This window comes from Brienomyrus brachyistius, chromosome 16, assembly GCF_023856365.1.
Source record: "Brienomyrus brachyistius isolate T26 chromosome 16, BBRACH_0.4, whole genome shotgun sequence".
Classification (NCBI taxonomy): Eukaryota; Metazoa; Chordata; class Actinopteri; order Osteoglossiformes; family Mormyridae; genus Brienomyrus; species Brienomyrus brachyistius.
The window spans coordinates 27,623,067-27,638,671 of NC_064548.1; the positions used below are offsets into that span (position 1 = coordinate 27,623,067).

The following is a 15,605-nucleotide window of genomic DNA, read 5'->3' on the forward strand; positions in this document are numbered from 1 at the left end:
TTTCAAAAAGGTGATACCGCTATGATTTCCATGAAAAAAGTCTGGATTTGGCCAAACATAATGACTGACAGATCAAGTTTTGCTTGGCTAACTTGGAATTCATTGGTCTGCTAATTGCACACCTTCAGTCTTTGACACGTCATGGTGTTGTACATTCAGCATTTGAGATATTCATGGATTATCAGGTCTGTATGCACTCCGGTATATGGGTAGTAGTGGGGTGGAGGGAGGGTTATGCAAGTTTCCAAGATCTGTTGCTGATCTCATTGGCCCTTTCTTCTGTTCATCGCTGATCTCATTGGCCCTTTCTTCTGTTCATCGCTGATCTCATTGGTCCTTCCTCCTGTTTTGAGCTCATTATCTTGTCTTCAACCTTCTAACAAAAACCTGTGCCATTGCTAAAATGAAAAGCAGAATATATGCTTTAATTGCATTAAATGTAAGTGATAAATGGATCTGACAGATAGCTGGAAATTGGTTTTTGATATTATATTAAAGCTGACCTTCAGGTTTAAGGCTTTCAATTTGTTATTTTGTCAGATATACAACAGCAAGGCATACAACTAGCTCAATAAAAATTGATTGTGGTAATACTGATTATACTAATAAGACTACATTTTGTTCTGGTTCTGTTAAAAGCTCATATCAAGATATTCCATGTTGTAGCATGTGCTTTAACATTTGAGCAGATGTATAACTGCAGTAGTATCTTCTTATACAGGCTGGTGAATGATTGACCTGTGTTGTGGATATACACACACACACACACACACACACACATACCAAATGCACCATTTATAGCATGTTTAGTGTATTTATGACATATATATATATATAAACAGGGATGCACATAACTGGTATGCAAGTATGCTTTCACCTTTAAAATGATGCGTGCGGCAATCGATCGTAGCATCGGCGTAAATGCATACTTATTTTATGTGCAGTACATTTGTGCTGATTTGACAAGGAATTATGCATTTTAACCTTGATATGCTATTTGTACTTCATTTGCGGTATAGAGGGTAAAATGCATGGTAATTATTGGAAATTGTTTTTCACCAAAATTTAAATAATTATGAATGCCTAAAAACCTTGTTTTTCTGGTAAGTTAATGATTAGTTGCTGAAGGTGGTAGTTTGTTGCAGCCTTCATATTTTTCACATTGTCCAGGTTTAGGCTTTTTTTTATTTTATTTTACTTTATTTTTTTTTCTGGTGAGTATTGTAAAGTAATGTATTTCATCATGTGTGTAATCTTATCTATTACCACAGTTAACAAAAGCTGCTAAATTCTGGAAAAGTCAATGTGATGTCAAGTGAAATGCTCCACGAAAAAATTGGTATTGTGATTATGGGACATATATGTTGGGAAAATGTAGTTCTTTTTGAAGCATTTAAATGTAATCGCATGCTCATCTGACTTTACCAGTTAAAAGCAGGTGCTTCTGCTTATTGGAGAAATTGGATTGTACCCTTAATTGTGGAGTTAGGCACATTATACATTTTTACATTTCCCAAATTGCAGCTGATTTTAATTCCTGCTTTTGAATTTTGAAGACTGTTCACATAGCTCACAAACTCTATTGATGTGCTTATTGGCAATAAAAAGAACTACAAGATAAATAAAATGCTTTCAGAAATGTAATCTTGGGACAGTCATTTTTTTAATGAAAATATCCTTTAAGTCTAATATTCAGTTAAGACATTCCACATCTCAGTTACTGTAAGCAATGAACCATAAAAAAATGTAGATGTGTTTAAAATATTCCTGCCAAGTTCTTTTTGAATCACTTGTTCATTATATACATTTAGCAATTGAGTTTTGAAATGGAGCTCACAGCTGTCACAGCTAGGTCCTCACAATAGGCAGTCTTGACACTGTAACCCCTTTCATCTGTCTGTGTGGCTGCCCTTAATGTTCTGCTGCTATTGGCCAATGATCAGTCAGCACTCTGATAATATCCAATGTTTCCTTTGCCTTGTTAAGGATTATTTCAGCCAGTGTGACAGGAAGCTTGACAAGACATGGTCATGTTCCCTAAATTGCACTGGCTTGTTAGAACTTTCGGAACAAGTGTTCTCCAATTTAAGGAGCCTCTCTGGGCATAGCGAGACACTGTATTATTCATGTACTGAATCTCTAAGTAGAGAGGGCTAGTAACAGCCATCTTGGCATGCTAACCCTTCAGATTGCTATTTATGGAATTATTTTTGTGTTTCCTAAATAGTTGTTTAAAAGCTGATACAGTGATCAGTATATGATATTGTGACATCTATGGAATCTTTTTCACCTATAAGCACGCTAAACGTTAATTTCCTTAACATTCAAGTCACTTTTTTTTCTTTTGCGAATGGTAAGGGCTAAAACTTTGATTAGTACTAACTGCACATCTGTTTGCTTTCTAGCAGGCGATTGCTAGTTCACCATCACAGTGAATTTGTTTTTACAGAGTTCCTCTGAAGATGCCTTTTGCAAACAGTATTTTTAGCCATTACATTTGTGCACCTTGTACTGCATTATTCCTTTAGTCATTATTCTCTGATGTGGTCAAAAACCAAAAAACTACAGTAATGTCTGCGTCTGTGCAACTAAATACAGTCGAACCTCGTTACTAAGTACGAGACGGGATATGAAAAACATGTACGTTATAAGCATAGAACGTTGTAACCACTTAGTGCAAGATGGATGAAAGAACTCACGAAATATCCATGTAAATGATAAAACTTTAATAGAGCAGACCCTTAAGTTGACTACAAAACAAACGAATACATTATTACTTGTTAAATAATTCGACAAAGCTCAATTTGGATTCTTGAAATTTTCCTTAAATTACTCACGATTACTTAGTGCTGGCCGGCGATAAACGGCAACGAAAATACACAACGGCTGGTCAAAATGGATTTTTAAAATAAACATTCGTATCCAAATTGGCATTTGGCCTGAAAATATGAATGAAATATTAGTCAAATTAGATCAAGACAAATGTGCATTGTCGGCCGAAGATCAGGTAGATACAGGTAGATGTAGCGACACAAGTTGTGGTGGGCGGTGAGAGCGCTGTACGTTGTAACGATGGTTAGTTTTCGTATTTTCTCTAGAAATTTGGATGTTGTATCGAAGTTGTGAAGCTGTAAGGGTGTACGCTGTAAACAATGACTGCTATTAGAATAATACATAGGCTAAAAATGGGAATTAGAAACCTGTACGTTGAAAAGGTGAAAACGTATCCAGGGTATGTAGTAACGAGGTTCGACTGTAGTATCAACCATAATGTTCTTTTTCAACTCGATTGCTTATCATGCATACAACATACATGTGACATACATGTAAAAGCATAAAGATTGCCTGTTTTGTGACCAGACCTGTTCTCAAAGCTTTTTTGCACTTGGTATGCTATTTTGAAATCATACATGATTGTAACAGTGTTTTTTTTGAGAACACTCTGGAGAATCATGGTGTTCTTACTGAGCTTTGATGTTAACCGGTAAACCGGATGCCTTTTTCTTGGATTTTTGTCCGTTTCCCATAATTCCCAGGATTGGCCTGTTGAAATTGGGTTGTTGTTTTGTTTAGTTTTTGCATGTCCATGATCACCTTAGATCTATGTTGAAAACTGCCCATTTAAGTTCAGTCTTTCTGTTCAAAGTAGCACTTATCTTTTGACGTGCATATAGCAATCTCTCATATGCTGCTTGTTGGAAACTTCATGCCCATGATCATTGTCAGCATTGCAGCTGAACGGCTTGGCGAGGAGGAGAAGAAAGACTCTGGAACTTCTTATGCAAAGAATTATAGAGCTGCAAAGATCCGCAACCTGAGGAAGGAGATTAAAGCAGTGAAGGCCCAGCACAAGGTGGCAGGAGAAGAGGAACGCATTGGCTTAACCCAGTTAATGTGTATCCTACGGAAGAAGATCAGGGTTCTCCGCCGGGCAGAGTGGTATTGGAGGCGGCGACGTGATAGGGTGCGTAAATGAGCGGCCTTTATCGCCAACTCCTTCTAGTTCACAAAAGACCCTCTGGGGCAGAAGCACAGCGGAAAACTTGCCTCCTCACAGGAAGAAATTGACCAAAACCTCAGATAGATGTACAGTGACTCCAGTAGAGAGCAGGAGCTGGGAGAACACAACATCCTCATCTATCCCCCTGAACTGGAAGAGCAGTTTGACTTATTGGAGCTGCAGCTGAAGGAAATCGGAGAGGTCGTCCACAAAGCAAGAGCGAGTTCTGCTCCAGGATCAAGTGACACTTCATGCAAAGTGTACCAGAACTGTCCGAAACTCCTACTGCGTCTGTGGAAAATCATGCGAGTCTTCTGGAGAAAGGGGAAGATCCCAGCGCAATGGCGAGTGCCTGAAGGCGTGTGGATCCCAAAGGAGGGAAACTCCACCCAGCCATACCAGTTCCGCATCATCTCCTTGCTGTGTGTTGAAGATCTTCAGCGCCATTTCCAAGAGGCTGTGCACCTACCTGACGAAAAACACCTATATCGACACATCAGTCCAGAAGGGCGCCATTTCAGGAATCTGGGAGGCCAGAGAGAACAAAGGCAACCTGTCAATGTTATGGCTTGATCTGGCAAACGTATTCAGCTCCATTCCACACAAGGTTGTCCAGCTCACTCTGGTAAAACATCATGTCCCCAGCAGGTGTAGAGACCTTATTGCTGATTACTACAACTTCAGGATGAGAGTCTCTTCTGGAGAAATTACATCTACTTAGCACAAAGTGGAGGTCGGCATCATTACAGGGTGCATTATCTCTGTGACACTGTTCTACCGGTCCATGAACATGCTCACTAAGTCAGCTGAGCCAGAGTGCGGAGGGCCCCGAATGAATTCTGGACAACGGCAGTTACATCAGGGCATTCATGAATGACCTCGCAGTCACGATAGAATCAGTCCCAGCTGCCGGTGGATTCTGAAGGGACTGGAGAAGCTAATGGCGTGGGCCGGGATGTGTTTCAAACCTGCCAAATCAAGATCCATGGTGCTGAGGAAAGGAAAGGTGGAGGGCAAGTTCTGATTTTGCATCGCAGGCACAGCCATTCCAGCAATCACAGGAAAGCCAGTCAAGAGTTCGGGCAAGGTTTTTTGTCAGCTTTGACATGGAGTCGTGGTACCTAGATAGCTATCTGGCACATGTTGGGGTCTGACCAGCCCCGGCTGGGTCACCTGGACGAGGGTGTATGATGCTGAAAGACCCAAAACACCCAATGATTCCAGGAACATCATAGATGTGTCCTGAAGCATCAGCATGTGTTTATACACGCTTGGCATCAGTCATTATGTAAATCACAAAGGTGTAGGCACATTTTGAACATTTCCTTTTGTCTTCCCTTTAAAAAAAAATTTTTTTTTGAATTCATCGTTAAATATTTTGAACAAAAGAATGGAAAGAATATGAAGCCCTGCGATAACTTTACACGTCATGGTGAATATCTGGCATTGACGTTACTGTTTCTGAAGCTTGTGCTCTCTTGAAGGGTTATTCAATGGCTAAGTGGGTATTCCAGACAAATATCCCCTGCTTTTATGTCCCCCATCTGTAGAAGGAACAAGGTGTCATAAGGCGCATTGTCAGCTTCCTGAGAAACAATTTTGTATAGATCAGCTGAAGAATTCCATGTTTCCCTAATCCTATTGATGATGAGACCATAATGCAGCTCAGCAGTAAGTTACGCAGGGTATCTAGCGGTGCCTCATAGCCGTAAGTTACGCAGGGTATCTGGCGGTGCCTCATAGCCGTAAGTTACGCAGGGTATCTGGCGGTGCCTCATAGCTGTAAGTTACGCAGGGTATCTGGCGGTGCCTCATAGCTGTAAGTTACGCAGGGTATCTGGCGGTGCCTCATAGCTGGCTAACTTTGTATCATGTATGATTGGGCTCACGTCCTCAGTGCTTAAGATGAATATTTTATCTCATGTAAAAGCCTCATTTCTGCTTTATAATCTTCACTGATATAATGGTAAAGTCATGCTATTTTATATATTTCTTTTTGTTGATTGAGTGCATACGTTAGAGTATTGAAACTCTCAACATCTCAATTTGAGAGGTGTGGTGACAGGCAGCTTTGTTTGAATGAAGTGTGTGAATACAGTTAAATTTGTCTATGTGTGCGTGCGCTATCTGCTGAAAGTTTTTTAAAGAACTTAATGTGCTCCTTTTTGCTTCTATTCGCATTAGTTTATTTCAAAATGGACCTGCTGTTGTATACCTTTTAGGTTCTGTTTTAAAATGGCTCTTCAGTAGTAGATCTAGACACTCTGACATACTGTATTTTCCCAAATCATCATGCCAGAAATGATTCAGATTATATATTGAACCAGTTTTTCTTTTTGGCACTTTGAAATAAATTAAACTAATCAAAAGAAGTTATTTTCAATATTTTGAAGGAACACCTGTTTCTTTTTTCCAAGTACATTTTTTCATTTGTATTTCAATTGAAAAATATCCTGCAAATTAATATTATGTGGGTGGGCAAATTCCTTTTTTATGACAAATTTAATAGAGGCAGAGCTCCCTTAGCTTCACCTTGAAAACTCGCAGCGACATACATGCTTGAATTTGATTATTAGATGCTGGAAGGCATGTGGCTTGTTGATTAGAGCTGTGCGGGGACTGCATTCTAATGACAGCCAATGTCCTGCTTCCCCCTGCCTCACAGGCTCGCCTCCCTGCTCTGCTCTCGCGCTCAGATAGCACAGTGTTTGATTTTCACCTGAGGGAGGCCGGAACATGTAACCTGCGATAATCAGGCAGCAGCATTTGACCCCTGAAGAATAAATAAATGTCAGGAACACACAAGTGACATTTTCTCAAGAGTTGTTATATGGTTTTAATGTTAATCAAGGAAACCTCGGCCACTGTTGATTATCTCCAATAATTGTAAGGAACTCAAGGTCAAGTTAATGGTGTATTAATGACATCATCTTTTTTTGATTGTGAAAATTATTTGTCATCAAAATGCTGATGCTTGTAAATGTGCAGCAGCATGCTGAAGTATGTTCACCCATTGGCCATTTAATAATTGTTTTGTTTGAATTACTGTAACATAGCAGCGTGTTTTCTTTCCTGTTACAATGCATGTTTAAGAGCATCATCAGAACACTATCGGTACTCTAGGTTCATCTTGGAAGTCTGTAGAATAAATGACCAATAAATTACCATCAATAAAAACAACCTGCAGAGATTAGTAATATTCATTATGTTGGAGGAATAGTGCATAAGTACAGTAGAGCACATTTTTTAATACATAAGGTTGAGGAAAAACAGAATGTTGCTGCCGTCATAGAAAAAGGTGGCAGAAGCCCTTCCTGTTCTGAACTGGTTGTTTGTAGCACGGCTGCAGTGGAAGCTTGAAAACTTTGTTTTTCAGACCCCAGAAATTGCTGCTTGCAGCTGCATTTCATCATGCGTTTGTCTGATGACTGTCAATGTAGTTATTGGGGGGGGGGGAATCATTTTTCTGTAACAGAAATGGCTCACTCTGTCTTGGTCTTCTGAGGTTTATTTATTTAAATGTATGAATGTAAATGAATTATTAAAATGAGGCATACATATTTATAGAAGCAAATGCTAACCATGTGTAGTAAGGATGCGCCAATCGATTGGCTAGTAACCAGAAATAACCGATTTTCGCCCTGATTGGCGCTGACTGGCAAAGGGTCAGTGACACTAAATTCTAGCCGACCGTTTGGTCCAAAGTGTTGTACAAATAAGGCATAAAGCACGTCACAAACATACGCGGCTAGACATAAGTGCGGCTAAGCTGAGCTTCCAGTGAACGCCCAGATACAAGTGTACCGCTTAAAATTATTACTGTTACTGTAGAATGAGAGCTAACCGGCATGTGCCCTTACTATACTTGAGTGTTCAGTGGCTGCCACATTAACAAAACAAACTGAAGTGAAACAAAGCAATTTCAACCTGCAAGACGACATTGTGCTGTCTGTACGTCTCACTTCTTTGTCAGTTATCTGTCTCAATTGATCTCAATATAATGACTTTATTTTTAACCAAAAACTTAATCGATTTTCAGTTAACTAACTTAGTTTCCCCCCCCCCACTATATAGCATTGGTCTGCTAAAAATATTGTACCTGTATCACACAGTAAGCACACAGTCCATAGATGGATCAGCTATGCTGTTGAATAAATAAGTCTGAGTGTGCAGCATGGTTGGTTGGTTCATACATTAAACTTTTGACACTTTAATAGTAATGAACAGTTATGTGCTATTCAAAATGCAAAATTGGTGCTTGATAAGAGCTGTGAAGATGCATAGCAATCACAAATGGTTTATTGTGCTGTAGCTCGATTATGTTCATTACTGATTAGCTACTCCTATAGTCTGAGGTTGCTCTAAAATGCTGGAATGTCAAACATCTGTTTTTGCAGTGCCTCATGGAATAAAAATGTGTGTTTATACTAGGTTGACAGAAGGTCCAAGCAGGTTTTGAAAATGTTGGCAAATTATACAGTACCAGTTAAAAGTTTGAACACGCCAAGATGCCTACAATGGACAGTGATAGTGTCACATCACATGACCTGGCCACCTGATCTGAACACAGTAGAGAGAGTTTTGGAGGAGTTTACCCAGAGATTGAAAGGAAAATGGGCAATAACTTCTCAGCATATGTGGGACGTCATTCAGGACAGCTGGAAAAGCATCCCAGGAGGCCACCTCATGAAACTGGTGTAGAGGAGACAGTGGGGTCAGCCGTTCCCTGGAGCTATTGGAGTTAAGGGCCTCGCTCAAGAGCCCAGTGGTGGGATCATTCTACCGACCACGGGATTTGAACTTGTTTGGTCAATGTGTAATTCCATTTAACAGCAGTTAATTCCAACCAAGGAATCTGGAAAAGAGACATTCTATGAATATGGTTATCAGAGTATAACTGCACTCGGACCTGTCACATTAGCTGTGTCACTCTGCTTTACAGGTGTATCTAAAAACGTTACATGTGTCTCATTTCCACTACATGGAGCCGGTGCTGGGCTGGTTCTTGCTTGGTGCCTTTTGAGAACCTGCCCATGTTTCCACCTGTTTCAAAAATGAACGTAGGCGGAAGTAAGAGTAAAACGTTCATATGTATTCCCTTTTTCCTGGATTTATTGTGGTCTGTTTTGGATTTGAAGTTTTTATAAGCTGCCTTGTTGTGCCCTTTCTCCCTGTACCCACTTTTGCCTTCTTAAAGGCTCCCTGTCTGTCTGTGTGAGTTTATTCCTTATTCTCGCTCGTATTATAGCTGCATCGTGCAGTAGAAGAATCTGCTAATAATTGAACTTTGCCTAGTGACCTCTTCACCATTCGACCGCTACAATATTTTATTTATTAGACCTGCGGCATCGTTTTAATTTACAATGCAAATTTATTATTCCAATTAGCTGACTGGTTGTTTCACTGCTGGCACTGGCGATATTAGACTAAATTATAATGGTTATTGATTGAATCTTCCGGGTGTATGGGAGGCTCGGACGCAGTCTCGTGCCTGTGACAGAATCACGGCCATGATATATTGGAGTACAGCCATACCCCTTCTCTTATGTTATTGCTTAAATATGTGATTGTATTGTTTTGATTTGTCTTAATTATTCTAAAATGTAAAGTGCAAATAAACCTTTCTTTTGGTAGGTGTGTCCAAACTTTTGACTTACGTACGCTATACAAAATGTATCTGTCATCTTGGCTGTTAGACTTCATATGAATTTGTCTTGCCTATCGGTGTCCACAGCTACTTCATTCTTCTTGAACGTTAACTAGGTGCCATTTGAAGCGTATCACACCTTTGCAGTTTCAGCGGTATCTCTGAAAAAATGTGTGAATTTGATTAGACTAAACAAATGTGGTGTTATAATAATGGTAATAATAATGACAATAAGGCCAGTTACTGAGTAACTGCTGACTGTTGAAGAATTTACTGATTGCTTATTTTCTTGTATTTATGCCCAAAATTCTGTTAATTCCAGCAATAAATTCCAAAATGTCTGAAGGTACATGGCTTATTGAATTGAACAGGTCAACTGAAAATTTGGCATGCAAGGTCTTAACATGTCTCACTGGAACCGTCAGGGCCACTAGCTGAGAGACCCTGGCCAGCTTAGTCCCTCACACAGAGAAATCATACCATCTGTGCTCTGCCCTGTGAAGAGACCCTGGTCATGCTTGGCTGATGACAGCCACCCTATATCTCTAATGGCTTAGCCACTCAAGATCTTCAGTCATAGAGTGAATAGTAAAAATTCTGTTTCAGAATAATTGAAGGTTAAGGACTTAATTTTCAAACATTATGTCTTTCATTGGTGCTGATGTTATGCTTTTATTTATTTTTTTCCCCCCTTGAAGTTGGGTTCAGAGTTTTGGTCATGAAGGACTGGGGTTACTTCTGGACACGTTGGAGAAGCTGCAGCACAAAAGGCAGTAAGGAGGACTTATATTATCCTAGTGCCTTTGGTGTCCAAGATAAGTTGCAGTTTGCTCCAATTGTACTCTTTCTTTCAGTCAAGAAAGAATTATCAAGAAAAGTCAGCATAAAGTAATCCAGTGTCTGAAGGCATTCATGAACAACAAGGTATGCTGATTTTTGTATTTATTCTGTTGTGTCATTACTTTTAGCATGAGAGTAAATATACCCCTTTGAATTTAGTTTTACTTATATAATGGTTTTCAGATTTAGGTCATGGTGTCTAGTTCTACCTTTTAGCTGGACTGAAATATTTATGTAGTATTACCCGTTTCTATATTTATTAGTCAACAGCAGATTTTTTTGACACATCAATGTGAATTCAGAAAGGGGGCTGGTAAGTAGGTAACATTTTAACGATGGAATACCTTATCTAGCTAATGGAATTCCATACACATTCATGCCGATTCATTTATCAAACATCAAAGCAAGAAACTGACAAGTATTTTGTAAGTAAATTTCACATCATGCCACAAATCATATCTCCAGCACCAGTGCCAAGTCTCTAGGTAATTTCACCTCAAGGCTCAAGCTATCTGCTAAAGTGAAGCCTTCGTATGATCAGAGGAATATGATATTAACAGACACGGCAAGTTCTTTTCCAAACATGGAAGCTTCCAAACAAGAGACCTTGGGTATTTTAAACATCTTGGTACTTCATGCTTGTTAGAGTTCCTGTTAGAAGTTAGGCCTGGCAGGTTTTTCCTGATGACCAAAGCCTCCTGGACATAAGTGCTCATCTGTGAGCCTAGTCCTAGTGATAACTACAGCAGAATAACAGGGTTCATCTGTGAGCCTAGTCCTAGTGATAACTACAGCAGAATAACAGGCTTCATCTGTGATGTTCACACACAGGAAACCTTTCCACTCACACCTATGTAAATGCAAGAAAATGTATTTTACTTTCGGGAAATCTGCTGTAAAGGTTCTTCTGTCAATGCAAAACTTTGGCATTTTATCTGAAGCATAGAATTGTCAAGATCAATTAATTGTAGGTGCTGTTATGCTATTATGTAGTTTGACTGCTTAATAGACACTGTTACTTCACTCAATACAAAAAGCACCATTGCTTACCCAGAAAAATGCAATATATTGTTTTATATTGTTATTCCTGATATTCTTTTCTGTTTAAATAAATTGCTTGTCGATCTTAAATGTGTTTTGCCATCCAGTGATAAGATACAGGCCATTGTTCATTAAAAATGTCAGTAAACACATGAAGGTTTTATTAATTGAATGGTATTCTTTTTGAGGAGGATAAGATTCTGATTAATAATGATTTTGCCCCTTTAAAATTCATAAAGGTGCTGTGACTTTGTCATTCATGCTGTCCTTTTATTGAAGTGATTCTCTTTGAAGAGAGGGCAGGTTTCTGTGGTAGACGTGTCCTATGTCCTTCCTGATGCATGCTTTCTAAGCCGCATGTTTATGACAGCCAAGATTACCTGTATTTGTTCGTTTGAGGGCACGGCAGTATTCGTAAGTATATACTTATACAGCATAAACATTATATATCTTCAGTGGCGTAGCCAGGGATTTTGAACAGGGGGTGTGTACTGTGCATATCCAGGCTTTCCCCTCCTAATTCCCAGTGCACTCAACTGTGGCAAGGCCAAACCACTTTTGCATTTCTTTTGAACATGTTTTTAACAATAAACTATACATTTTAAATGATTATGCACAACTGGAGACATTTTAGCTAATTCTTTGTGATTACTGTGATCTTATTTTTAATTGCTCGAAACTGAACTTCAGAATGATGTTGAAATTAAAAATACAATAAACTATTTGCTGTGCGATTTTATTTCTTTTTTTCATTTTTTTTATTCCTTATTGTACATGGGAACAATTATTTGTCACCCCTATGCGCAAAACAGCAACGATTAATTGGTCATCATTCTCGTTTGCAGTAACTTGAATACAGCAGGGAACGAATTAGACATGGCAACCTCAGTCTCGGCTGTCACGACAGATGCATTATCCGATTTTGATTTAGAGATCATACAAAAAAAAAAATCAGAAAGTTAGTTTTCTTCAAGGTTCAAGGTTACTTTCTCATCAGCAGCTTCATATCTATACAAAGAGTGATGAAACAACGTTTCTCCATGGCCCTGGTGTAATATATAGTACATTTAACATCACATTAACAGAGCGTGCAAACAGGCAGTAAAATAAAAAGTGCCGAGGTTTTGCAGTAGCGAGAAGGTAATGTAAACTGCATAAGATTTGTGTAGTTGCCCAAGGCAGTTAGTTGGATTTACCCCAAATCTTTCTTTATAGTGTCTCTTTATAGTGTAGCATAGCAGCGAGCATACGTACTATATTGTAATCAAACAAAAACGTTTAATACACTGTAGAACAATTCCATTACAAATTAAACATCAAATAGATTATGTTACGCTCAATTCTAAGTACTGGTAATGACATTGTGTGTTATTAATTTAGAGTTCTAATCGTGAGCGCGGGATGCTTTTAATGACGGACGGGACCTCACGATGATGGGCAACACTGGTCTTTAAACATAAATATTTCTAAATTTCACTTACGGAAAATTTTACACTTCTGTGATGGGGGCGAATATGCACTTTACGCAATGGTGTATCTTTGGCTGGAACATTGAGGGGGGTTGAGGTTTCCACCCATTACGGGAGAAACATGATTATTGGTGGGGTTGTATTAACTGGTTTTGATTTATTGGGGGGGGGGGGGCTACAACACCATCCCCCCATAATTTACGCCCATGACATTACACACTTTGTATAGCTACGCCTATGTATATCTTAATTTAACATTCAAACCAAGAAAATGCAACAATAGAGTGATTATTTATTGGTAGTAGTTGCAGGTAGTATGAGCCGGCCTTGATGTGTGGTTCCCTGACTGCAGTATGGCCTGGAGCGGATGCTTTGTGAGGAGAAGAGCCTGGGACTGCTGGCTGCGGCCGTCGACCCTGCCCAGCCTGCCATGATGACAGACGCCGTCAAACTGCTGTCAGCTGTCTGCATCGTAGGCGAGGAGAACATGTACGCCTGACTTTACCAAGTGCTAACACTTCATTTCTGTTGCTTTCTGAATGTATATTTTAAAACCTTGTTACTTTTTACTTTGCTTTTATATTTTGAAATATACAGCTTTTTCATTATTCTGGCCTATAATCCAGAATTTCTTCCATGTTCAGTATAAGTTCCGTTTTCTTAATCAAAAACAGAATTGATAAAAATAAATCAGTTCCAAAATTAAAACAGGTTACAGATTCCACCCCTCCAAAATCAAAAGGAGAAATTCATGAACATTTTGGAATTATTTGTTTTATTTTTCTCCTTTTAGTTTGGAGAAGGTCCTGGAAGCCCTGAGTACTGCTGGGGAGTGGCGAGGCATTGAGAGGTTCAGCCCCATTGTGGAAGGTCTCCGCGATCGTTCTGTGCAGCTGCAGGTACGTGCGTGGATGTCCTTTGTTGCTGAGAGTGAAGACTCCTTCTGGACAGAATGTCAAATATACACTGTTAAGTTCTTATCTCGTGAAATGGTAGATAAGTTGCTATATCAAACAAAAATATGAAGACATCCATTTTTGAACCGAAGTCCTAACTGGCAATCATGCTAAATCCATGTTTACATAGTCCAACAATCAGATTGTTACGAGGAGTGGAACAATCTTATGAATATTACACAATTATTAAATAGAGTTCATTTAAATTTCACATCTTATTGTAGCATTGATTGAAGCGTCTTACAATGGGGATATCAAAGATGGTACATTCTGGAGAAACTGTCCTCCACTCTCTGTACTGTAATCAAAGTGCATGCAGTTCTCTGTACTATGGAAGTACAGGAACTATGTAACTATGGAAAAAAATTTCAACAAAGCTTCTGGACATTAAAATGGGTATGAATGTGTCCTCCCAGATGTACCAATTGTATGATATAAAGATGGACAGATGACTGAAGAAGATATAAGAGTTTTATTAATGTTCTGACGGCACAAAAAGCTGAGGTTTTGTTGCTCCTGCAGTTTCTGTGCCTTGTTTGTCATATTCATTGTTATTCCTACGTCTGTCTTGTCTTCTCCAGTCTTTTCTGTACTCAGACTTTGAATGTTTTTCCTCAGTTGTTTCAGTTCTAGGAGTTAATTTGCCGGCGTCTTGGGCATAAGTTACAGATGCTGTTCCTTTTCGCTGTACTGCCATGGATCTGTTTTTTTAATTAGGCAATTGTCTTATAAACGCTATATAAATCTTTCACAAGAAAGAGAGAATCTGTTTCTTGTTCAAGTCAGAAAACCTGAAAAAGCAGAGTTTTACGTATTAGAAATATGAACTTGCACATGAATGAGGCATATTTACACTGGTGCGGCATTATCTGTTTACTGGCAATTGTGTTTTTTTCTGTTGGTTTTAACCTGGAGCTAACCACCATTGTCAGGTACGATTGTGTCTTTCAGGAATAGTTCTTTCCAGCTTCGCGCGATAGACGTACATCATCAACGCCCTTCTCAGCCATGTTCCTCTTTGAAAGTTATGAAATTGTGACTTTTAATAGTAATAATACTACTGGTAATAGATACTTTATTGATCCCAGTGGGGAAATTCTCTTTACGCCCCACCCCCAATCTTGCTCTTTGTAGAGTAATCTGGCTGTGAAGGGCAGCCACCCGCAGTGATGCCCAGGGAGCTGGGGGTTAAGGGCCTTGCTGAAGGACCCGCAGACGTGCTGAGGCCGGGTTCGAACTGGCAAGCTTCTGATCACAGGCACACAGGCTTAGCCCACTAAATAGATAGACCTAAAATAAATATATAAATACTAAATAAACCTCATTTTTTAATCCTATTTAGCATTTTTTTTCTTTCTTTTTTACTTGTTTGGTGTGAGGACCTGATACGATGTCTTTTTGAAACAACTAATGTATTTTAAATATTAATTGTAAGAAGTTCAAACTCTGTTAAAGAATGAGGATATTTTGTAATACTTTTTTTTCAACAACACAATTGTTCAGTCTTATTCAGTGTGGACACAATGAAATCCAGGTTTGATTTTATCCTTGGAAAAATACCACTTAATGTTTTCATGTGGGTATGTGTAGAGTGAGTTTAAGTACATTATATTGACCGGATGTAGATACACTGAGTGTGTGTGCAATATATA

General features: G+C 39.0%; 1 protein-coding gene across 3 annotated transcripts in view; it reads left to right on the plus strand.

Annotated features, from left to right (window-relative positions):
- The window catches only part of LOC125709581 (protein diaphanous homolog 3-like), a 185,063-nt gene that overhangs the window by 34,893 nt on the left and 134,565 nt on the right, over positions 1 to 15,605 (plus strand). For all 3 annotated transcript variants that reach the window (XM_048978175.1, XM_048978177.1, XM_048978176.1), the window contains 4 exons: positions 10,346 to 10,420; positions 10,502 to 10,571; positions 13,350 to 13,486; positions 13,791 to 13,896. In XM_048978175.1, the coding sequence (XP_048834132.1) occupies positions 10,346 to 10,420; positions 10,502 to 10,571; positions 13,350 to 13,486; positions 13,791 to 13,896 (388 nt within the window). The remainder of the gene's footprint in view (positions 1 to 10,345; positions 10,421 to 10,501; positions 10,572 to 13,349; positions 13,487 to 13,790; positions 13,897 to 15,605) is intronic.